Raw genomic sequence first — 25,422 nt, 5'->3', positions numbered from 1 at the left:
TAGAGTGTATTTATAGGCTTTGGAATGCCTTAAAGCCCTCAAAATTAGCCTTTTCCAAATTGGACTCAACTTGGGCTCGGCAGGGACACGCTCGTGGCACACGCCCGTTTCGATTACTTCAAGCCGTGTTTGAGCCTGCCAAATTGACACGGTCGTGTGGTCTGCCCATATAAGGAGGTCCAGGCCGTGTTGATTTCGTACTTTGGCCCATTTTCTCCGTTTTTGGCCTGTTTCTCGTTCCTTTTGTTCTCCTAAGCTCTCCTAAGTATAAAACATGAAATTAAATTATTAGGAGAATCGAATTCACTAATTCTAATGAGAAATCATCTATAAAATGCATTAAACATGGGGTAAAAATATGTATAATTTATGGTTTATCAGAATAACCGAAGGCGAATGGCGTCATCAGAAACACCATTAATTTTAAATGTATCACATAGTTCCAAAAAATTTTCCAAGTAAGCGTTAGGATCTTCGTCCTACAAACTATCAAACTGAACAAATTACTGTATCATTTGAATTGTGTTAGGTTTCAGTTCAAAAGTATTTGCAGCTACAGCAAGTCTAACTATGCTCAATTCAGTTCCTGTTAAAGAAGGTTTAGCATAATCATACATAGTGCGCGGAGCAGGATTCTGATTAACAGCAATCGCAGGAGGAAGCAGATTTTCTTGGTTTTCAGTATCTCCTCGGTTGTGGTTGAAGTATCGTCCTCTTGCTCTTCTGTGTGTCGTAAGCTTTACCTTATTTCTCTTCGATTTTTCCAAACTGTGCGATCAATTTCACCGTCAAAAAGTAGTGGTCTGACGGGACCTGTCAGAAGAAAATAAGAGAAAAATTAGAAAAGAAAAGGAAATAAAAACTTAAATTACAAATAAAGTAAATGGCCAAAGTAATAAAAATCGAGTTTTCCTAATATCCTAGTTCTCCGGAAATGGTGCCAAAAACTTGATGCGTGATATTCGTAATAGGTTTTAAAAATTTATAAAAGAATCGTTCTTGAGACTAACTTATTATCACGATTAAGGCAAGTGTACCTATCGAACAGTAGTATAGTTCAGCAAGACCGGATTGTCAAACCCAAAGGAACTACGAGTACTAGTATTTACTTCTTTTTTATTATCTAGCCTAAAAATTAAGAGGTTTGGTTATCTATACTAATTACAAACTAAGAATGCACAGAAAGAAAATTTAGGAAAATGATTTTCGAAAAATTCGATTGATTAAGACAATACCTAAGGAAAAATCCACCTAGACTTCACTTGTTATTTGACTCTGAATCAGACGATTTATTCATTTGACTTGATCTGTAGAAATCCTTAAGTTATATTATTATCTCTCTCAAGACTAATAACGTCTAACCCTAGGTTGAATAATTGAAATCTCTTTCTAATTAACACCCTAGAATTGCATTAACTCGATCTATATATTCTCTTATTAGGTTTCACCCTAATCTGGCAAAATCTTATCATCTTATCTCTAGGCGTGCAATCAATTCCGCTTAATTATGACAAATTTATCTTAGACAGGGTCTATTCCTCCTCTGAATAAGAGCTTAACTTGAATTAATCCCCTTAGGTATTTAGGGGGTTTAGTTCATACTTATAAAAGAAAACATCTCAAAAGCATAAAGATAACAAAACATAAGAAAACCCAAAACTCCTGAAGGAACTTGAAAGGACATCTTCAGTCTTGATGATGAATCTGGCTTCTGAGATGAATCAATCAGCTTTCCTCGAGTAATTCTTTGCTTCCTACTCTGCGTCCCCCTTCTAAGTGCCTTCTCAGGTGTTTAAATAAGCTTTAGAATGCCTAAGAGCCCCCAAAATTGGCCTTTTCCGAATAGGGTAATACTTGGGCTCGGCAGGGACACGCCCGTGTGCGATTACTCCAGCCCGTGGTCAAGGCTGTTGAATAGGCACGAGCGTGTAGTATACACGTGTAAGTCGTGCTTCAATCCTGCCAAAGGGACACGGCCGTGTAACACGCCCGTGTGAGGAAGTCCAGGCCATGTTGATTTCTCATGTGGGTCCATTTTCTCCATTTTCGGCCCGTTTCTCGCTATTTTGACTCTCATGTGCTCACCTAAGTATAAAACGTGAAATTAAAAGATTAGGAGCATCGAATTCACCAATTCTAAGGAGAAACCATCCATAAATGTGCTAAGTATGGGATAAAAATATGTATAAATTACGGTTTATCAACAACAGGTCTAACTATACTCGATTCAGTTCTTGTTAAAGTAGGTTTAGCATAATCATACATAGTACGAGTAGTAGGATTCTAATTTACTGGATTTGCAGCAACTACAGGAGGTAGTGGGTTATTCTGATTATTCACCATCTCTTCGGTAATATCAGTCTCGTCCTCTTGCTTTTCTTCTACATATTGTAGGTTTCGCCTTATTTCTCTTCAATTTCTGCGAGCTGTGCTTTCTATCTCACTTCAAATAGCAAAGGTCCGACGGGTTCCTTCTAGTCATAAACTAGAGATTCTTGCCAAAAGCAAATAATAGGGAGATTAGAAGAGAATTAAAAATTAAATTAAAACAAAAAGTAATTTGAAATAAAAATAAAAAATGGCTAAAGTAATGAAATTCAAGCATTCCTAATATCTTAGTCTCTGACAACGGCGCCAAAAACTTGATGGTCGCTAAACTAACTAAAAATTCGACTAAGGCAAGTGCACCTATCGAACAGTAGTATAGTTATGGTGAGACCCGAAATATCGTATCCACAAGGACTAAAAGTACTAGTAATTACTATCTTTTTATTATCTAGCCTAAGAATTAAAGGGATGTTTTAAACTAAGATTAACTATCTAATTAACTAAGAACACGATAGAAATAAAAGTTGGAAAATACTTTTGGAAAACTGATAGAGAAGACAATACCCAAGGAAAAATCCACTTAGACTTCACTTACTACTTCTGAACTAGACGATCTATTCACTTGACTTAATTCATAGAAATCCCTAGTTTATGTTAATATCTCTCTCGAGACTAAAAACAACTGACTCTAGGTTGATTAATTGAAATCTCTTTCTAATTAAAACCCCTATTGTCGCATTAACTCGATCTATGGATTCCCTTATTAGATTTGACTCTAATCCGGCAGATATATGTTGTCCTATCTCTAGGATTGCATACAACTTCGCTTAGTTATGGAAGATCTACTCTTAAACAGAGACTTTTGCTCCACTGAATAAGTACATCAAAACCTGAATTAATATCCTGAAATATTATCGCAAGGATTAAAACTCATAATTAAGAATAAGAACAATTATTTATCATATAATTCAAAAGATAATAAGATTCATCTTAGGTTTCATCTTCCCTAGGTATTTAGGGAATTTAGCTCATAATGATGGAGGAAAACATCTCAAAATTGGGAAAACAAAAAAACATAAAGAAACCCAAAAACTTTGGTAGAAATTGAGTAGAAATCTTCAATCTTGAAGTAAATCCTACTTCTGAGCTGATTCCAATGCTTGTCTTCAAGTATTTTTTTCCTTCTACTCCGTGTCCACCCTTTGATCCTCTTCTAGGATATTTATATAGACTTTGGAATGCCCAAAATTAGCCTTTTCCGAATAAAATTAGACTTGGGCTCGACAGGGACACGGCTGTGTGCCACTCTCGTGTGAAGGTGCTCAGGACGTGTGTAATTCTGATGTGGTTTAATTTCGACACGGCTATGACACATGGGCTTGTGTAGATTACCCGTGTGAAAGTGCCAAGGCCGTGTGAAACACTGAAATAAACCCATTTTGTCCGTTTTTGGCATTTTTCTTGCACTTTTCGCTTTCCTATACTCATCTGGATATAAAACATGAAATTAAAGGATTAGGAGCATCAAATCCACTAAATCTTATGATAAATCATTCAAAAATATGCCAAGCATGTAATTAAAATATGTTACTTCTGAGGTTTATCAGTGTTGACCCCCCACACAGCCTAGGCATTTTCACATAACCAGAGCACACGACCATATGGTCTTTAGTCACCAATTTTAGTTCTGTGTATGCTTTTTTTTACTTGAAATTGTGTTTGTGTGTTCCAACCCTTGGTTAGGCTTTAGTGAGGGTAGTTAAGACTCTGATCTGGGCTTTGGCTTATGTGTTATTTGTGACTGTTGTGTGAGAAGTCTGATTCTGAACCTAGTTAGCTGGGTGTTTGCATGTCTGTTTCTGTTTAACTGTCTGTCGATGTGTTCATTGTTTTTGTGAGGTTGTAAGCATACATGCACTTGCATAAAGTAATTTTTGGGTTGGTTGTGAAGAGAAGGAAGATTGATTCTGATCTGATCTGGCAGTTTAATTGCAACTTATCAGTACAGCGGTTTACCGTACTGTACCGTATGTACATCAACTTTGCTACGTACTATTATCTGATCTGGCAGTTTAACTGCAACGTGGCTATACTTACCGCAATGCACTGTACTACAGATACTCCAACTTTGCTGCATATTATTATCTGAGTAACTTTGTCCACATACATGGTGTGTAGGGTTGGATAGGCCTTTCGAGGCCCTATGTGGTGTGTTTGGTTAGATGAGCTTATAAAGCTCTTTTGGGGTGTGATTAGGGGACGGAAAGGTGTGTTGGCTGGGTGGGTGGGTTTTTTACTTGACTGCCTTCAAACGCATCTGTTTGAGTATTCTGGGTGTAAGATTATTTGGCTGTATTTTGTCTGACTGAATAACACTTGTGACTGAGTGACTGTGTGTGACATGGTGTGGTTGAATTGTTACATTCTGTTGGGACACTAGTTCCAAGTTCACTTAAGTATGTTTCGCTTTCGAAATGGTTTCTGTAATTCTGCTATTAGTCACGTGTCGAACTCACACTGAGCTCGTGTAGCTCACCCCCTTAGTGTTTCCCCTTTCAGGTACATTTTCGAATTCTAATGTTGGACTCGGTATACGGAGGTCTCGGACAGTCACAGTTAAAAAAATACTTTAATAGTATTTTTAATAATTTCTGATTTTATAATTAAACACTTTGAATTGTAAGTATTGTTTAGAAAAATGTGGTACGAAATTTTGTGTTTTATGCACGTAAGTGTCATTGGGACTGTACTTTCTTTTGAAATATCAAGATTTTATAACTAAGAATTTTACGTAACTTAAATGTTGTAATGTTTTTCGATGTGTTAAACTAAATTTCCTACGACCACTTCGGTGATCAATGTGACCTCCGAAATTCGGTCTAAACTCCTAGGTTGGGTACTGGGGTGTTTCATTATTATTTAAATTTTTGTTTTAATTTTATACTTGAATAACAATTCTTGTTATTAATATTTTCACCTACATAATTTTAATTAATAATAAAATTAATTATTTTAAATTTATAAATAATATATATCTTTGAAATAATATTATTTAAAATTTTCAAATATTTAATAGTTTTATAAAATTAAATTTTGATCCTTTAATATGACTTTTATTAATTGTCAAAGTTTTATCAATTTTATAAAATCGGTATGGCGAGTTTGTAATTAAATTATTTTAAATATTTAAATATTTAAATTTATAAATTATTGATATTATTCAAATAATATATCATAATTTCAAATTTATATTCTATTTTAAAATAACAAAAAATGAAATTAAATATTACAATAAATATGTCATGTGTCAATAAATTAATCCTCCATATAGCATGGGAAAAGGTTACAAACAGTTGAAAATTGAATGCGATAATTCACTTTTTGTTGAATCCTTCATTTTTTGTAGTGTTGCCAATAGTAATATTGTGGAACTTTGGTTAATCAATGGATATCTTATTCCAGATTGGAATATAAGAATTCGGCATATTCCTAAAGCTCAAAATATAACTGCTGATCGAATGGCGAAATGCGTTTATGACAACTCTTTGAGTCTGAAACTTTTTAAAGTTTATGACAACAGTATTTTAAGATTACTGTTATCAAAATATTGTTATCAAGATACTGTTGAAAGTCATTTTAGGTACAAAAATCTTAAAATTATATTTACTTTTTTATAATTTATATTTACTTCTCAAAAGTTTTAAGGTTTTTATAATTTTAATAATTACGACTAAAATAACAAACCATGTAAGCATTGAGAGCTAAGCTTGTTGAATTTTTTAGATATAAAGATCAAACTAATAGAATGTATGAATATTGAAGGGCTAAATTTATTATTAAGCTAATAAAACAAAGCCCACGTTAGGCTTCCATTAGATAACTAATAGAAGAGTGACTAAAATATTTAATTTTAAAAATTAACTAAAACGAAAAAATAAATAATTTAGCGACCAAAATAGAATGAACCAAATAGTTAAGTGAATATTCTTGTATTTTACCTTTATATATAATTTGTTTATATTTTACACTATGCCTTTTATTTACATTTTCATTATATTTTTATATTAGAGGAAAATTAAACAGTCCACCTTTACTTAGACTGAGCTTTACAACTAAATTTATGTACCAAAAGAAAAGTTTTACGATTAAAATACGAAATTTCGATTTCATTTTGCCACTAAGTTATAATTTTTTATTAACTTTTATTTCTCAAAATTGATTTTAAATGAATTAAAGGCAAATTTTCACCCAAAAATTATAACTAGTTAATGATAAAAAAATTTAAAAATAAACATATTAACAAAATTATTAAAATTCAAGAAAATAACATAAATTTTTATTTCATTTGAATTTTTTTATAAAAACTAAAAAGAAAAATTATCAATTCATTAAATTTTAAAAAAATATCGTTCTTTTATTAGTGATAAATCAATAAAACATTGAGCAAACTCAAAATCCCAAGATTATTTTAACGCAAGATTACTATTTTATTTTGTAAAAACACAAAAACAAAACCAAAGACAATTAAAATGATTATAAAATCGATTGGATGGGAAAGAAACTTGTTTTTTAAAATAAGTAGAATTTTGTAAATCAAACATCCTTCATAACATTATCACATATGTCATCGATAGGGAATTTTTCTTTTTAATTTTTCTGGAGGGAATTGTTTATGGGAATGTTTTTTGGTTGCTAGCAATCTTTAAGAAGGAACAGTCAACCAAAGCATTTCAAGAATCAGATGAATGAAACAAACATTTGAAAGCTCAATTGACTGCAACAAATTGGTAGAAACTTATACGATTATTTATTTTTAGTTCGAAGGCTTTTTTATGCTTAACTGAAAAAAAAAAAGAATATATATGGCAGGATCAAAACAATCATCAAGACTTTTGGGGTAATATCTGCTTAATAAATAGCATTGCCAAATTATCTCAGATCATTTACAAAAAAAAAAAAAAAAAAAGAGCAAAGTGTAAGTATACTCCCTCACAGTATGTTGCAATATAATAGGTGTACAAATCACAAAAACGAAACGTAAAATGAGAAGAAATACAGGTAAATAACAATCTCCAGCTTCTCTCCTCTTACTTCCACCGATAAAACCTATGTTACCCCAACTTTTCAATTTTCCTCTGGTGTTGGTACACTTGTATCAAACACGTATTCACACAAACCAAGTTCCGACCCTTACCCTCCAAGTAACATAGGTAAAACTAAACATCCACTTCCTGACTGCTTTAACAAGAACAGAAAATCCACAATGTTACAGTGGCATTTTTAGACAAAAAAAGAAAAGAATCTAGGCAAACTCCGAAAGACCATCTTGATAATTTCAAATTACCTGTTAGCTAGCTGACAACACTTTTCCTCTATTAATCCCTTATAAGCAGATATTGAAAGCCTAAAATCACTACAAGCAATCAATATAATCATAACATAGAGCTTAGTTTCTATGCCCATTACCTGGTCCATCTAATTATTGGAATCAAAACAAGCACCTCACCTTGACGAAGCTGACAATGAAATGTTGGCGGGAATGCTTTTCGTCAAAAAGAGGAAATTAGCAATGCTTATTTTGCTCTAGTATTTAATTTTTCTTCTATCAATGTACAATGTGATCTAGGACGGATCTCTCACTGCATCACTAGTGGAGAGAATCACTTTATTAGCTGTTTTTGATGGTGGCCTATTGATCTTTTCAAGTAACCTACTGAATACTAGTTTGACAGGTATGCAGGCCACTGTTGTGAGTCCAGATGACTCTGGTTTGATTGATCCCTCCATTTGACAATTACGGCTATCATGTATGGGCCTAGATATGAGAGTATGTTCTATACCAATCGATGACAATGTTCTTGTTTTAGGGCTAGAAAATAAGCTTACTTTCTTTGGTAACTTTCTTTGTAACTGCCTGTCTGTAGGAGAGACTGGAACATAAGAGATGCTCTTTTTAACCAGGGCTGCACTGTGATTGGGACTTACTACATTGTACTTCTTAAAAGGTGGTTTTCGTTCATGATTCAAGGAATGATATTCACCACCTTCATAACTACCCAATGCAAATGATCGGTGAGGACGTGGGACCCTAAAATTTGTCCTCTTGGCAGTCCTCCATGCTGGTGGAAGAGAAGTGTATCCATAGTTCATTAGCCCATTACTGAAATAACCATTAGCGGAGAGAAGAGTCTCAATTGAATTGTCGTCTAGAGCTTCAATTTGAATAGGATGCCCTATTATTGCCTTCCCATCCAACTTGCTCATCAATGAAACTATAGGTACAGGCTCTTTCTGATAGCTTGCTTGGACATTCAAATCAACATCTATCAATATAGATCTTCTTTTCCCACCAAAATTTCGATGGGTAGAAAATTCTGGATCAAAATGCCACACTTCATTCTCCCACTCGTTTCTCTCAGCAGCATGGTTTTCCCATCGCATGCCTTCCCAATCATGGATGTTATGATCAAAACTATCTCTACTTCTGGATGAATCCCTTGGCATATATAAAGATCCTGTACCATCAAAACCAAACATTTGGACTCCAAAATCTTTTGCACTCAAACCAGCCACATCAACATCATTGTCGAAGTCATGATTTCTACAATAAGTCTGACCTACCAGCCTTTTTCTGAACATTCCTCGTTCTTCAGAATGTAACCGAGGAGCATATCCATTATAACCTCTTATCTCTGATGCATCCATGGATCTTTTTCCCAGATTCCGTAAGTTCCTTTTCCCTTTAAGCTGCCATTTAGACACCGCTTCATTCACAGAATGAGGACCATGAGGATAAAAGTGAGACATCTCACCAGAAAGAGATGACTCATCAGACTCCCCCTGGCCCATGCTTCCAGCTCCTAGTGTGTCGAGTCTTTGAAAGGCACCCAATCGAGTATCCATACATATAGTAGCACCTGAATAGAGAATAAGAAAATAATAAGAAACAATAATAAATGGATTACCACCAACAATTAGACAGGCCATGATGCTTTCCTGAATATACAATAAAATGGTAGCACTGGCATGTGGTTAGAATCATAGGGGGTCATAAGCTCCCAAAAGTTTACAAATTCCTACACTATGTCATCATAAGTTAGGTCAAGTTCATATATCTATACTGGCCGCCCAAATTTGTTAATCTTACATTAAAATTATGTGATTTACATTATTTTGGTGCATATTTTTATATTGGCATCCCAAATTAATGCAACTGCTCTGCCATCGCAATAGGGTATTTAAGGATCAAGAAGGAGAAATTCTAATTCCATATCTAGCAAGTCAAAATTAGTTTCTGAATACGAAATTTGACCACTTCATAATCCTTATAATTTAAACTACAAATACAATAGCATCATGTGCAAAATATATATGTAAAGAATTTCAGCCAATGTAACAGAGTTATTTCAGCAGAAAAAACAAACGTCATAAGGACACATGAAATCATATACACCTTAAAATAATAGACCACAAAAGAGAATCACAGTGCATCTTTAATTCATGCTGTTGATTGACAACAGATAAATCACTGTCCCCTATGTCATATGGAAACATGAACTTATACACCCTAAAGTAATAGACCAGAAAACAGAACAACAGTGCATCTTTAATCCAGGTTGTTTTTTAACAACAATAAGTTCCCGTCCTAACCAATCTGAGGACTCAAAGAACACAACTGGCTGTACTGCAAAAACATCCAAAATTGTTCCAGAATCAATAATTTGAGAAGGAAATCTCTGTCTTGACAGGAATGTTTAATTTCACCACAAATGACGTATAGGGAACAGTATGTGAAACATACAGTTTTCAAGATAAATCAAGTAACAGTGGAAGCAGGATTACATTACTGAAGAATATGCACAATCCTAAACGTAGAACATTTATCCAGGATGTAAGATGATATTGCAAACATAATGCATGAGAATAGAATTAAGACTAAGAAAAATCAACCTGAGTGTGAAGTGATATCCTCATCCATATCTGGTTCGGTCTCAGAAGAATCAGACTCTGACTCAGATTCAGAGGAAGTTGATTCAGAAGAACCAGATTCAATATCTTCCAAGAACTCACTAGAATCATCTTCGATCAAGAGCCTATGAAAAGGATAAGAATCACATTCCAGAAAATGGGAAGGTGACATCTCAATTTGATTTCTAAGAATCTCTTTATAATCCAACACATCAAAAGACTCGGGTGAGAAGTACATGCATTTGCTCCTCTTTGCTCGGAGAACACCTTCCATTCGCTGCTCTCCTGAAATAGAAGCAGAAATAGCACTAAAGTCAGGTTGTAGAAAATGCAGTACTTCTAATTTTACACTACTCTGCAAGACTTGAACAAAAGGGCACCTCCAGTCATATCTCTTGACCAAAAATTCCTCAGTAAATCCCTCATGTAACCATTTCCCTTAATCTAAAGAAGATTTTACCGTTAATGTGCGCAGGTCTTCCCATGCTGGGAACCCTTGTTGAAGGAGATAGAGTATCATCATCCAAAGCACTGAAAGATGTAAGCTTTTGCTTTGCACATGCAATCTTGAGCCCCATATCCTGCATTTCTCTCGTCCGAGGTATGATTTCAGCATGATCATTTTCTAAACTTGGCAGATTTCCAGCTTGATCTTTTTGCAAGAGTACAGGGCTACTCACTGTCTCACCCTTGATGGAAGTATCTTGATTCCTGGATTGAATTGATTTTGTGTTCCCAGGTTTTCCATTACTAATATCTGAACCACAAGAATCCTTCTTAGCAGAACCAGTTGATTTACTTCTTTCATTAGAAAGTCTATCCAATTTTCCTTGTTTTCTCAATAATTCCTTCTCAAGTTCAAGCGCATGAAGGATAGCGTCTTCCCGTCGAGCATATTTCTCTCTTTTCTTGGGTGGCACACCTAGTGAGGATTCTGCCCTTTCAATGCAATCATCGAACTCCCCACATCGAAATGCCTTCACACGCTTAGACTTTTCTAAATTGTACCAATCGCTAAGAAGACAGAAAAAGAAATATATCTTACAAGTAGAAATCAAGTGAAAATGGAACAACATATTCCATAATATGAACAAAAAAAAAAGATCTTTTGAACCATAACTTAGAAAAAAATAGAAAATCATCCATCCACAAAGGCGGAGTTTTTAGAATTCACCAGTGAGGTTAGTAAGGTCACCATAGTCCTTCAGGGTATTTACAGAAATAAAAATTTTAAAAATAATAATATAAAAGGTAATGTGACATGTAGAAACATTCTAACACGACTTGTGGAATTTAAAAATTCCATCAGTGGTGTATAGAAAAACAAAATCTTAATCCCATGAATTCTCTCCAAACAAATGACCACAGAAAAATATTTGCAAAATGATGGAAAGTGCAATCTCTAAATATTATATGCCTTCAAGTTATTTGCACATTTTCCAAATAAATTTACAGAATGAGACAACTTGAGAAAAATTCCAGACCAATGAGGAGACTTGAGTGGCAAGGATAACAGCTTGGATATGAAATGTAGAAGGGAAGGGAAGGGAAGGTGACAGTGTTTCCATATAACAGAAGAACTGTCTACAAAAAGTGATGTGAATTGATTTGTTAAACCTAGTGGCATTCATTCTAAGATCAGAAATTGTCTACAATTGCAAGAAAATATGCAAAGCAATGATAATATTAACTAATTCTCAGTAATCTGACAATCAAAATTGTATAACTAGAGGCCCAAGATATATGCTACTCCTTTCGTATTAACTTCAGACAGGCTAGTGGAAAGTAAAGATATTTTGTTGGCATAAAAACTTGAGAAAAGCATCAACTAAACTTATTATTCCGAACAAAGGCTTCAAATAACTATACAGATAATCTTTCTCCTAACATCGAAAAAATAAAGGTTGACATGCATCTTTAATGGAAATGTTGAATACATCAATGTAGTATCTCTCACTCTAACATGGATAGAAAAGAAGCAATAAAATAAAATTAACACATATTTTTAGGCTCCACTGTTCAGAATAAGGTAAAAAGGGCCATAGCCAAAGCAAGCAAAATTCAACAAGAATTATAGAAGGGATAAATTTATCGCCTCTTTAGCTTCTCACAAGTCACAAATAACAGACTAAACATTATTGTAAGATTAAATTAATTATGCCAGAGCATTACATTAGCTTTCATTGAGCAGGATGACAATATGATGTTCTGTCAAGAAAAACAATGTGAATTTGTGTGTGTGTGGTAGTTATGCTGTTAGGGTTTAACCAATAGTTTTCCTTATTCTTTATAGGTACAAGTACAACATCCAAACAATAGATTAAAAAAAAATCTGAATGGATATTCATATTAGTCTTCCTCCCTCTTATTCTCCCTCTCTTTAATTGGAAATCAAAAGGAAATCCAGATATGAATCGTTCAAACCCTAGAAACCATGCAGGATGGAAATACAACTACCTATATTTTAGAACTACCCGACACCTTTTTGCAGAGTAAAAAGGACCTAGACCCTGGAGTAAACCATCAATCATTAACGACTTTCCTTCAGAGTAAAACATCACTCAGTCACAACTTTCCTCCACAGTAAACCATTACTCATTCACAAGTTCCTAAGTAAAGCAGAACTGAGTTCCATATTATAGTGCATCATCAAAATACTTTATACGTCCTTAACATCTTACATTTGTAGAGTCATTCTCACCATTCGTTTTGCTCAGAAAAGCCTTAACTGTCCACAGGTTAAGTTCATAAGAGTAAATATCACAGCTTCATTTCTTCTAAACTCTCGTAACTTGACATTAAGTCACACTATTCTCTATTCTTCCAGTAGTTCAATTCTATCCTTAATACCTAGTACCTAGGTATATAAACATCAAGTTAAAACTTATAAATGTAAAAATGCCTCTAGTATTTCTTTTGGAAAAATTAAGCCAACAAAACTCACATGTTAAAAAATAAATAAATAAGACTTACACGCTGGCATCCTCTCTGCCAAGAAGTTTGACTGGAGTTCCAGTCCTCGGAGACGCAAGGTGTGAGGCCGGTAACTCTGCAGGCCCCAGTATCTTCCCCGGCCACCACGATCCGTTCCTCCTGCGTACCCACACGATCAACCCGCCTCCCCCTCCATCTAATCCTGCCCCATTCTCCATCTCTTTCTCTCTAAACTCTCTTTCCCTCTCTATCTTTACCCCTATTTCTGTATCCTCCGTAAAATTAACGGATTTCCCATCTAAATCTATAAAAGAAAACAAAAAAATTGAAATGAAAAGCAATAAAACTTAAATTAAAGGGTAGCGTAAGGATGGTTCAGCCACCGGCGAAAAAGAGGGAGAAACGGAGGATCCGAAAGTGGGAGAAACCGAGGGATCCGAACAGAGGGATTCGGGTGAGGGTTAGGGCTCCCATTCAGAAACTAGATTTGGGGATTTTGTGCATTTTATTAGCCTTAATTTACTATTTGGTTGGGAAGCATACTCGTTTTCTTATTTTGGTATTAAAATATTTTTATTTCAATTTGATATCTAAAAATTAATCACTTCCGAGTTTAGTATCTAAAATATGTCCTGTTATATTTTTAACAGTTGCTAACAAATTTAATAACCAATCACAAAATGCTATGTAAAAGCTTTACCTAAAAAATGTTTTCTTTTATTAAATGGATATCCAAGTTAAAAATATATAAATATATAAATTATAAATAATTTGTAAAATAAATTTTAAAAACATAAGATAATTGAAAAGCAATTAGTTGAAACTAATAATATTATTAGTTGAAACTAATAATATTATTAGTTGAAATATACAAATTTTAAAACTAAAAAGATAAAAATTAAAAGATAATGTCAAAAATAACCCTAACGTTTGACCATTTACTCACTTTCACCCTTTATTTTTTGAAGCACTTTTAATTCTTAACATTTTTTTATCAAATTGATCTATTTTAACCTATATGATGACGTAATTGTCAGTTGACTTTCGGTAAAAATGTGAAAGAAAAAAAAAAGGTATTTTGCATTTCAAATGTAATTAAAATAAAAATTACTCAAAAAAATTATTCATTAAAAAACAATTAAAAACAAAAAATGTAAAACACTTGAATCAGATAAATTAAAAAAGAAAAAGAGAGCAGAAATCTGCCACTAAATTGATTCTTTGACACCTCGAATGCTTCCAACTTTGAATGAAGCCCGAACTCCGGCGGCAAAATCCAGTCAAGTTGTTGTCAAAAACCATAAAATCCCTCAAAGCAGGCAGTCAACCGATACTTTCCGGCAATTCTCTAGTCAACTGGTTCGAAAATAAGTTTAACAAATTCAAATACCGTAACTTACAGAACCTTTGTGGAATTTCGCTGGTCAAATTATTCTGGGAAAGATCAACTTCAACCAAATTCAAAGCATCAATGACTTTGGGTATTTCACTTGAAAGATGATTTTTGAAGAGATGCACATAAGTTGGATTCTCGAAAGTAAACAAATTACTTGGAATTCGACCTTCCAAATTGTTTCTAACAAACCCAAATGCACTAAACTTGAAAGATTGTTGAAACTTCCTGAGATTTTACCGATTAAATTGGTTTCCGTCATCACTCATCCATAAATACACCAATTTCTTCAAAAAAATTAAATTCCTAAGTATTTCCATGGCGAAAAAACCATTATAAGCTAGACCCAGAGTTTGAAGATTAGACAAATCACCAATTTATTTAGAAAATGTTCCATTGAAAAGGTTTTGGTGTAAATATAACGTTTGTATAATATCTCCTTTTTTAATGGTGTCGAAGACAGTAGTTTTGAGACTACATTTCTAATATGTGTGATTGTGTTTTAATACTTAGTTAATGTTTATGAAATTGTATTAGGGTTATATTAAATTTTGGTAAAAAAATTTTAAGGTTTAATTAGTTAATTGAATAAAAAAGATTAAATTGTGAAAGACGTAAAACTTAGTAATTAATGAATTATATTGACTTGATAGTTTAATTAATGATGTCGAGGGGACTTATGAAGCAATTTGGCCATAAAGTTTATTGATGGACGGTTTAAGGCTTGAAAATATGTTAAAATGCGTTTAATTTTAAGGGTATTTTTGTAATTAGCTTAATATAGTTTAATAATTAAAAACAAAATTGAGTATCATTTTTCCAAAAGGTTCTTCCACCGAAAATACAAAAGAAATCCACCATTTTTGTGATAGCAAGGTTCGGTTAAAGTTCCTTTTGCATGTGAGTTCAATATAAGCTTATTTATTATAATTTTTATGTTTTTTGGATAGTTACAACTAGGTCCAACTAACCTTTAGCTTCGTTTTTGAAACTGTTAAGATTTTTGAAATGTACCATGGATGAATACTTAGTATTATGAGATTAGATGATGAATTAGAGTTATTAGTTGTTGGTTATGAGTAAATTATAAAGTTATTTTTGTTAGTTTTTGAGCAAAGGATTAAATTGATGAAATGTTAGAAGTGATAGGGAATTTTAGTGAATTTAGAATAAATGTGGGCTGAATATATCAGGGTAAAAATTCGGCTAGCATGTTATGTTATAAAGTTTTGTTAATTTTGGTATTTTGAGGGTATAGACTAAATTGTGATGAATGTAAAAGTTTAGAGAAAATATGTAATTAATGAAAAGTTAAGGGTTTTATTCATTAAATTGAGTGTGAAATGTATGTGAATTTAATAGAATGTATTTAATTACTATATAGATCAAGACATAAGTCATAAAGATAATAACCGAGGAAAGGGAAAATTTGCAAAGTAATCCTTGCGTTTGAATCGAGAGTGGATCGTAGGTAAGATCATAGTGCTTTGTTTTAGAATTGTGATTTATTTTTGTTTCAGATTACTGATTTCTAGTTAATTAATTTATATATAAATGTGAAGCTAATATTGGTTATTTATATAACCATGTGAATTGTAAGTATTTATGTATACACTTTAGTATCCCTGATTGCACAATCGTGCCCCTGTTTTCACATCGGTACCCCTATTTGCACATCGATACCCTTGATTGCACATCTGTGCCCCTGTTTTGCATCTATGATGCCCTTGAAAATGGAGTAATTACTGAGTATGTGAATTGAGCACTAGTGATTTAGACTAAATGTTACGGAGTCCTACGAACTAGTTATGTACTTGTATGAACGATTTATTTATGGATTGTTATATGGAATAGGTATAATCCTATTATGATAAATTTTCATAGAAAATGTTCATTTCGATTTGGTTGATTGTGAAAACAAACTTACCATGTATTTGAAGATTAGCATGAGCATTTTATAACTTTAATTGTTTATTTTAATCAAGCTAAGTCAAGTAGATGTTATATTATGTTCTTACTAAGCTATTTAAGCTTATTTGTTTCTCTCATGTCATTTTGGTAGCTTTTGTATCTCCTTTTGAGTTGTGACATGTGTATATAAGTTTTGTTTGTAAGTTGTTAATGTTAATGGTAATGGATGATTAAGAAGATTGTTAGCTTCTTTTGAGTATGTTTCATGATGTTGGAATATGAAATTTTTTGTATAAATGGTAATCCTGATGTTTATTTGGTAAACTTTGTAGCATGTTCAAAATGCAATAATAATAATAATATGGTTAGTTTTGGGAGCTTAAATTGGAAATTGATATTAGACAAAGTCTTGTTAGATTATTTGAATGTTTAGTTATGAATTGAGGTGCCTAAGAATGTAATACCCTGAAAATCTTTACAGTAATACATTATCCTTGATATAATAAAATAAGGAAATAAAGTGATAAAAAGGGAAGTTTTGAGTTATGGCAACATTGGGAAGTAAATTATGATATCTTGATTTAGGAAAGGACTAAATTGTAAAAGTTAGAAAAGTTTTGTTGCCTAAGAGTAAATACTCAAGACTTAAAGGGTTAAAGTGTAAATATGAAAAAGTTGAAGGACCGATAATGTAAATATTTTAAGGGTAGAATGATCTAGAAACTAAGGAAAATGGATGAATTAGGACCAAATTGAATAAGTGAAGAACTATGAGGGACTAAATTACAATTTTACCAAATTAAATGATGACTCAAGGATGGAATTCTAAAAGATCATGAAGGGCAAAATGGTCAATTAGTAAGAGAGAGAATTCTAGAATGTAATGATTATGTTAATGATATTTTAAATTAATTAATTAGATAAATATTATTTTATTAATATTTTATGAGATATTTAATATTATTTTATTATTATTTATTTAGTATATAAGGAAAGAAAGATGAAGAATTTTCATCATCTTTCCTTTCCATGCAAACTAACGTGAGAGAAAGAGAGGAAGAAAGAAAGTTTGACTTTCTTTGCAATTTGGTCCTTTTACCAAAAATTCACCATTTTCACCCAAAAATCAAATGAATTTCCATAGCTACCAAGAGAGAAAAATGTTAAGGAGAACATGGGGAGTTAGAATATCAAGTTGGATTCAAGAAATAGAAGCTGGAGGAGAGAGAAAATCAAGTTAAAGATTGGTATCAAGAGAATAAGGTAAGTACATCAAGATTTCAATATGTTTTTAAGTTTGTTATTGTTGATAAATCATGGAAATAATGTTATAGTAGAGTTTTATTACATAAGGTCCTATGTTCTTGATATGTTAGTGAAGAGAAAATAAGAGAAAGTGATGAAAAATGGTGTAGAAAAAGAAAATAAGGGTGTTATAACATGGTAATTAATATCTTGCACTAAAACAGTTATGGACAGCAGCAGTAGTCTAACTTTGAAAAATCACCATAAATTGTATAAACTGAATTAGAAGATGAAAAAAATATGGAATTAAATCTTAATGAGTCTAGTTTCTCATAGAAGAAATAGTGTAAGCAATGAATTTGTAAATTTTGATATATAATGAATTTTGTGAGACAAGGTCAGAATGAATTCGGGTTCCCCTGTTCAGACTTTGAAAAATAATAAAAAAATGAATAAAAATAATTAGAGGCTTAAATTTATATTTATATAATCTTGAATGAGTCTAGTTTTATTAGAAACAAACTAGAACATCATTTGAATTCTGTAAAAGGAGATAACTAATTTTTAGTGAAGAAGGGTCAGAACTGTCAGACAGCAGAACAGGGGTGACTTTAATGAATAAACTGTACTAATTGGCTAAACCAAAAATTCTGAAAATTTTATGATAAGAATACATGTGAGTCTATTTTCTGGAAAAATTAACGGATCTTAATTTTGAGTTCTGTAGCTTAATATATAAATAATTTAGTGACTATGACGCAAATGGACAGTTTTGAATGTACATATAAGTAAATAGTGAAATTATTGATAATGTTACTTGTTGTATGTTATATAAATTAAGGATGTGGAATGGAGAGGAGGAGGAGGAAAATATGTATGAATATTCATCTAGCATGGCTAATTTGCATGTTTTAGGCTCGGGGACTAAATTGAATAAAAGTAAAATTTTATGGGCAATTTTGTAAAAATGTCGAAATGACTAAATTGCATGAAATAGATTATTTTATTATTTAAATTACAAAAATTTAACGAAATTATCAATTTAGTTCAAGATCGGGAAAACATGTTTTAGGGATTAAATTGAAAAGTGTTGAAATTATGGAAAATTTTGATATTTTATAGAATTCATGGACTGTTATCAATATATATGAGAATAATAGTTGGAAATAAGGATTAAATTGCAAGAATTTTACTTTCCGTCCCCTAAGGATGGAATCGTCATTAATTAAAGTTTAGGGCAAAATGGTAATTTTGCCTAGAGCATTAATTAAATGTATTAGAATATGAAATGAATGAAAATGATGATCAAACTTATTTATAAAGATCCGAACGACACAAATACGAGACTTGATCATGGAAAAGAAAATATATCAGAATAATGAAATAATAAACACGAGCAATCAATGAGGTAAGTTCGTAACTTGAATTATATTCTTAAATGCTTGAGATTGTATGTTATTGATGTGAATATGATTTGAATGTTCATTGTATGAAAATTTATGAAATATTGATAAATTTGATAAAAGGAGAAGAAATCCCGGTTGAATGAAAGGAAAATTCGATGGATCTCGAAAAGGAATTAACGGTAAAAGGATCTAGCCGGACGGGTGATCCTATCTGATATAGCCCTCTCAAGAATATGTGTAAAATGGAGTTAGCCGGACGGGTAATCCGAATTAGGGTCTGAATTTAGCCTGGATGGTAATTCAGATCCAAGCTCATTAGAGTAATTGTCGTTGCGAGGATTTAGCCTTGACTGGTAATCCCGACAATACTCTATGAGTTTATATTACAGGGGATTTAGCCTGGACTGGTAATCCCACTGTAAGGATGAGGTTCGCGGGAGTGTGCTCTCTAATATGAAATGTGTAAGACCATGGTTGAAAGATACCATGGCAACCTGAGTGTAAGACCATGGTTGAAAGATACCATGGCAACCTGATATAAAATGTGTAAGACCATGGTTGAAAGATACCATGGCAACCTGATATAAAATGTGTAAGACCATGGTTTGGCAACCTGATATGAAATGTGTAAGACCATGGTTGAAAGATACCATGGCAACGTGATATGAAATGAACAAGACCATGGTTGAAAGATACCATGACAACATGACAGAAAATGAGTAAGACCATAGTTGAAAGACACTATGGCATCATGTCAAAGATAAATAAGACCGTGGATGGGAGACGCCTAACATCATTGAACAATTGATATTCGGTAATATGTATCGATGACGAATGGTTATATGAAATAATTATGAAGATAGATAAACGAAATAAGTATAAGTACATGAAATATAATTTATGTTAAGTTTGATATAAGCTATTACCTAATAAATATACATAAAATATATGGAAATGATGGAGCATGAAATATTGATATAATGAAATGAATGATATATGCTTATGAAGAAATGGTAAGAGCATGATATGTTTCATGACATGTACATATATGATTATCTTTGATATGTTGATACAAGGAAAATTATGTAATTGAGACTATTATTAAACTCAAGTGCGATATGTCGAGAAAATAGATATATCAGTGTTGAATTTATATGAGATATGTGCAAGTATACTAACAATGTTGCTGTTTGATGCTTATACAACTATCAAACTGTTGATTGAATGGTAATATATTTATTTATATGATGCATTGAATCGGTAAGTATTTAAATTTTTTTTAGTGATCTGTAAATGGTAGTAATGCTCCGAAACCCTGTTCTGGCAGCGGATACGGGTTAGGGGTGTTACAAAGAATGGTACATTGGTTATATGCTTTAGGTTGATTGTTTTGTCATGTTTAAAAGTGTATTAAGAATGTATGTGATATTGGTGTACTTTGTTGGGTAAGATTTGGTATTAAATTAACTTGAATTAGGGGTTAAATGGTGAGTACACAGCCTGGGACAGGCTGTTACATGGCCGTGTGTCACTTACGGTCACACCATACGGTCGTGTGTGCTTTATTGTATTAGGTGCAGGTTTTACACGGTCTAAGACATGGTTTAAAACAAGATCGTGCGTCTCAAGTCAGTGGGTTACACGGTCTAACACACAGCTTATGACATGGCCATGTGTGCTAAGTTAGTGAGTTACACGGTTAAACACAAGGGCTAGGACACGATCGTGTGTCCTTATTTCAAATGCTTACACTATAATACCCCTAAACCGTATCTGTCACCGAATTAGGGTTACGGGTATTACCTGACTAAAATACAGTTCAGCTTGCTCATATAATTTCATTCTATGTTCAAAGACATATAAATTTCTTTACAAATACTCAACCAAATTTGCAAACATCAAGCCAAATTCACACTTTTTTAATATATAGCCAATTAAAACAAACATACTATATTCATCATATTACATATACAAACTATGATCCAAAGTTCAAACATATTAATATCATCTATTTAATCACATATTTAAATCAACTAACATGCAACAAATTAAGTCATGTTATTTGTACTTAATAAATATAATATTCGAACCATTTGACTTTAACATTAATGATACTTGCAAACTTAATATATTCAAGCATATATTATTACATTTCTTCCGACATGCGCATATTAAAACAAATAAAACATAAGTACCATAACAACATTATCACATGATCGAACATACCATAGTTTCTTATACTACATGTATAAATTTTCTAATATTAATAAACTAAATCTATACATAGTCACCAAATGACCAAGAGTATCTATTCTATTATACAATTTATGCGCATAAAACCAAAACAAAATGAACCATTTTGTTGCACAAATATCAACCAATATTACACCCATTTCGCATGTTTATTACTATGCCTACAATTACATATTCACTATCAAACAATTTAGCCAACATTCGGTCATTTGAAATAATTTCAATATTAATTTTAAAATTTTATTCACTCATTGATATTCATGACCGAACCTAAATAGCTAATTCATAGGTAAACATGTCCTAAGCATACACCTTTATTTTGACTAGATTTAGCTATATATAATCATGCATTATAACCTATTTTAACTCATAAAATAACCAAAGCAATTATACACACACTTCCTCACACATGACATTAACATTTAACTAGAAAATCATATTCATGACCATACCAAATTTCATCATTTCTCAAATCGAAACACATATTAAAACATCACAAGTATACCATGAAACATAATTCCCACAATAAGTCTAAAGCATAACCGAATGCACATAAGTAATACCACATATATTCAACCATCAACTAACTTATTAATCAAACCAATTCATATAACCTAATACCATACATATATACACCATGAAATATACTTCCAAATTAAATTTAAGTCATAGTATACACACAAACTTTAACATTTTAATCAAGCCATTTTCGAATGGCTCTCAATAAATACATACTTCAAAATCAAAATAATAACTAGCCTATACATGCCATAGGTTCAAGTTCAAACTTATAAAATACCACAAAGGTGATTGATAGTGTGATGGATTTCTCTGACGATCCCTGAGCTCATAACTAGCTTCCAAAATCTATAAAAACAAAGAACATACACACACAGAGTAAGCTTGAATAGCTTAGTAAGTCATAAGCAAATAAATCATTTCAATGACATTTATAATTCAATATAATTAAACCAAATCATACCAATCATAAGTACATATATAATTATCAAGCTTGCAACCTCATATATCAATACATATACTCTAGCATTATTTTTACCACTTGGCTGAATACATATATATTCATAAGCATATTTAACTTACATTTTCATGATGCACATTTCATATATTCATATAAAGTATATACTTACCTTATTACTCAATCATTTAACTTAATATATACCTAATCATTTTAGCTCGATTTCACATTCGATCTTAACTCAATATTTCCCGTTGAACCATTCGGAATTAATAAGGATACTCGAATAGTCGAAAAGCTCGTATAACGCCAACGTCCCAGACGTGGTCTTACATGTAATCACATATCGGTGCCACTGTCCCAGACAGGGTCTTACATGAACTTATATACGATGTCGATGTCCCAGACATGGTCTTACACGTAAATCACATATCGGAATCCTATTTCATGACATATGTATCCTAACTATTCCTAAGGTTCATACAGGGCTTTCAGACGTCGTAATTCGATCGATTCATGCTCTTAATAAATCATTCCATGCTAAATTCAATTCGAAAATATAGTTATACATACATACAATTCAATTCGGCTATGTATAAAGTAAATACATTCAATTTAACATCATTTATTCACTTATGAACTTACCTCGTACGAAGACGAATAAACCGGGTCGACTATTCAACAACTTTAGATTTACCCTGATCCAAATCCAATTTTCTCTTTTCTTGATCTAAATTAATATAAATTAAACTTATTTAATCAAATATTCAATCAAATTCATCCAAAAACACATAAATGGGTAAATTACACTTTTTCCCCTGACATTTCACATTTTTTGCAATTTAGTCCCTATTTCATAAAACACAAAATATTCAAAATTTGAATACACCCATGTTAGGCCGAATTTATCCCTAGTCCATACAAGTCCATATGTTTCATTTATTTCACATTTTGATCCCTCAATTTACAAAATTCACAATTTAGTCCTAAATAGACATTTTTATTAAAAATCACTTAATTAAACTTGACAATCTAACAACATATATTTATTTTTCATCATCAAACACAAAAATCATTAAGCTATCAACAATGACAATTCATGAATACATCATCAAATTCAAAAATTCAAGCATGGACTAGGTAGTACTTGAAGCAACGATCTTAAAAATGTAAAAATTATTAAAAACCGAACAAAAACTAACCTTGAATTAAGCTTGAACAAGACCGAATATTTGAAAGCTTAAAACCCCTTTTTCTTTGTCAAGTTTCGGCCAACAAAATGAACAAAATTCATGGCTTTTTAATTTATGTTTTATTATATTACATATTATTTCATAATTTACAATACTAACCTTTATAATTTAATAACTAAACCATATATTATAAACCCAAAACCGTCCATGCTACCCTTTAATGGCCTAATTTCCTTTTAAGAACCCCACATTATAAAAACAATAACAATTCGGCACTTACACAATTAGCTAGCCACTTTTACAATTTACGTGATTAAGTTTTTTTAATTAAACCGAGCACACAAACAATAAAATTTTCACATGAAATTTTCACACATATAAATTCACATATTATAAATATAAAAAATAATATTAAAATATTTGTCTGACTCGGATTTGTGGTCCCGAAATCACGTTCCGAATAGGGTCTAAACTGGGCTGTTACACACACGATCTGAGCTATGTCACATGGCCTAGCCACATGGCCGTGTGACCCCTCTTTTTCAAATTTTCAATTTTTTTCCTATATTTTCTATTTTGATTCTATTTAATTTTGGATTGTTCCTAAATTATTTTTAGGGCCCCGTAAGCCCAATTCAAGGCCCGTTATTGTATTCATACCATGAATAGACATTATTTGTTATATGTTTAAATTAATTGTTTAACTTTTCTGAAATAAAGTGAAATGTTCTATTTTGATCGGTAACGCTCTATAACCTTAATCCGACAACAGAGACGAGATAAGGGTGTTACATAATCTCCTAATATTGGATGGAATATTCCCAAAAAATTATTATTATTAATATCAAGGAAACAAGAATTGATAATCGTTGAATATCGTCAGAGATTTCACCAACAAAATAGTTTTGAGAAATGTTTAGGTATTGAAGCTTTCAACAATTGTAAAGCATAATAGGGAATTCTTTAAGGATGAAATTCAAGGAAAGGTTGAGGAAAGTGAGGTTTTTGGGGTCAAATATCGATGGCTGAGTCATTTTCATGATGTTTTTGTCATCAAGGTAGAGTTCGGTGATGGAACCGGCGGTGCAGATTATCTCTGGCCAATCACAAGGCGAAGATGATGAGTTCTATGAAGAAATGGACGTTGGATTGCCTAGTTGCTACTTAATGTTGAGAAGAAGGGTTCATTCATTGTGGTTTATGGACTATGAATGAATCATTGTGATAAGAAGAAGATGAAGAAGAAGAAGAGAAATGTGAACCAGGTTTGAGACATGGGATCCAAACTTTGAGGCCATTTATTAGTTTCGATTTGGTGACTAAATATTGCCACATCAGCATTTAATTTCATTTGGACTACCACGTCAGTGCTTAATGTTGATTGTTAGTCAACTAACGACCATATCAGCATGTCCATTAAAAATAGACTAATTTGACCAAAAAAAAATAAACGTTAGAGATTAAAGTGCTCCTAAAAAAAAGATAAAGGGTCAAAGTGAACAAATAGTCAAATGTTAGGGCTATTTTTGGCATTACGTCAAAATAAAATGAAAAGTTAAAATAATATTTTTAAAGTTGAAGATAAATAAGTTATTATACCTTTATTTTGTGGCAAATTGGACTAAATTAGCCCTATATGCCAAAAATAAAAGTTTATTGGCTAAATATGCCGATTTTTTTTGAAAATTTAGGGAAATAGGTCGTTTTTGGAGAGAAAGTAAAAAGTACGTCCACCTGGGCGTACTTTCCCTTTAAGTTATATTTTCTGACTTTTTAAATATAATTAGTTTGTTTGATTAGATGATTAAATGTTAG

General features: G+C 32.2%; 1 protein-coding gene across 2 annotated transcripts; it reads right to left on the bottom strand.

The window, feature by feature from the left end:
* Window positions 1–7,218: 7,218 nt before the first annotated feature.
* Window positions 7,219–13,850, bottom strand: LOC108464211 (uncharacterized protein At1g51745-like). Of its 2 annotated transcripts, XR_008277348.1 has the most exons (5): window positions 13,270–13,850; window positions 10,757–11,310; window positions 10,279–10,581; window positions 7,673–9,245; window positions 7,219–7,563 (listed from the first exon to the last, which is right to left on the bottom strand). XR_008277348.1 is itself a non-coding variant. In XM_017764372.2 (4 exons), the coding sequence occupies exons 1-4, from the start codon at window positions 13,446–13,448 to the stop codon at window positions 7,951–7,953; spliced, it is 2,331 nt and encodes a 776-aa protein (XP_017619861.1). In that variant the 5' UTR covers window positions 13,449–13,850; the 3' UTR covers window positions 7,219–7,950. The 2 variants fall into 2 exon arrangements, 1 of the variants encoding a protein (XP_017619861.1); XM_017764372.2 differs by having other exon boundaries at window positions 7,219–9,245.
* Window positions 13,851–25,422: the final 11,572 nt, after the last annotated feature.

The sequence above is a fragment of the Gossypium arboreum genome, chromosome 13 (assembly GCF_025698485.1).
Source record: "Gossypium arboreum isolate Shixiya-1 chromosome 13, ASM2569848v2, whole genome shotgun sequence".
NCBI lineage: Eukaryota > Viridiplantae > Streptophyta > Magnoliopsida > Malvales > Malvaceae > Gossypium > Gossypium arboreum.
Note: the sequence above shows the minus strand (reverse complement) of the source record. Positions and strands in the feature narration are given on the sequence as shown.

Coding starts and splice junctions, on each gene's coding strand:
- LOC108464211 (XM_017764372.2), bottom strand. CDS start 13,448: ATGGAGAATGGGGCAGGATTAGATGGAGGGGGAGGCGGGTTGATCGTG. Junction 11,311..13,269: donor GGCAGAGAGGATGCCAGCGT/GTAAGTCTTATT, acceptor CTGTCTTCTTAG/CGATTGGTACAATTTAGAAA. Junction 10,582..10,756: donor AAGACCTGCGCACATTAACG/GTAAAATCTTCT, acceptor CTTCTATTTCAG/GAGAGCAGCGAATGGAAGGT.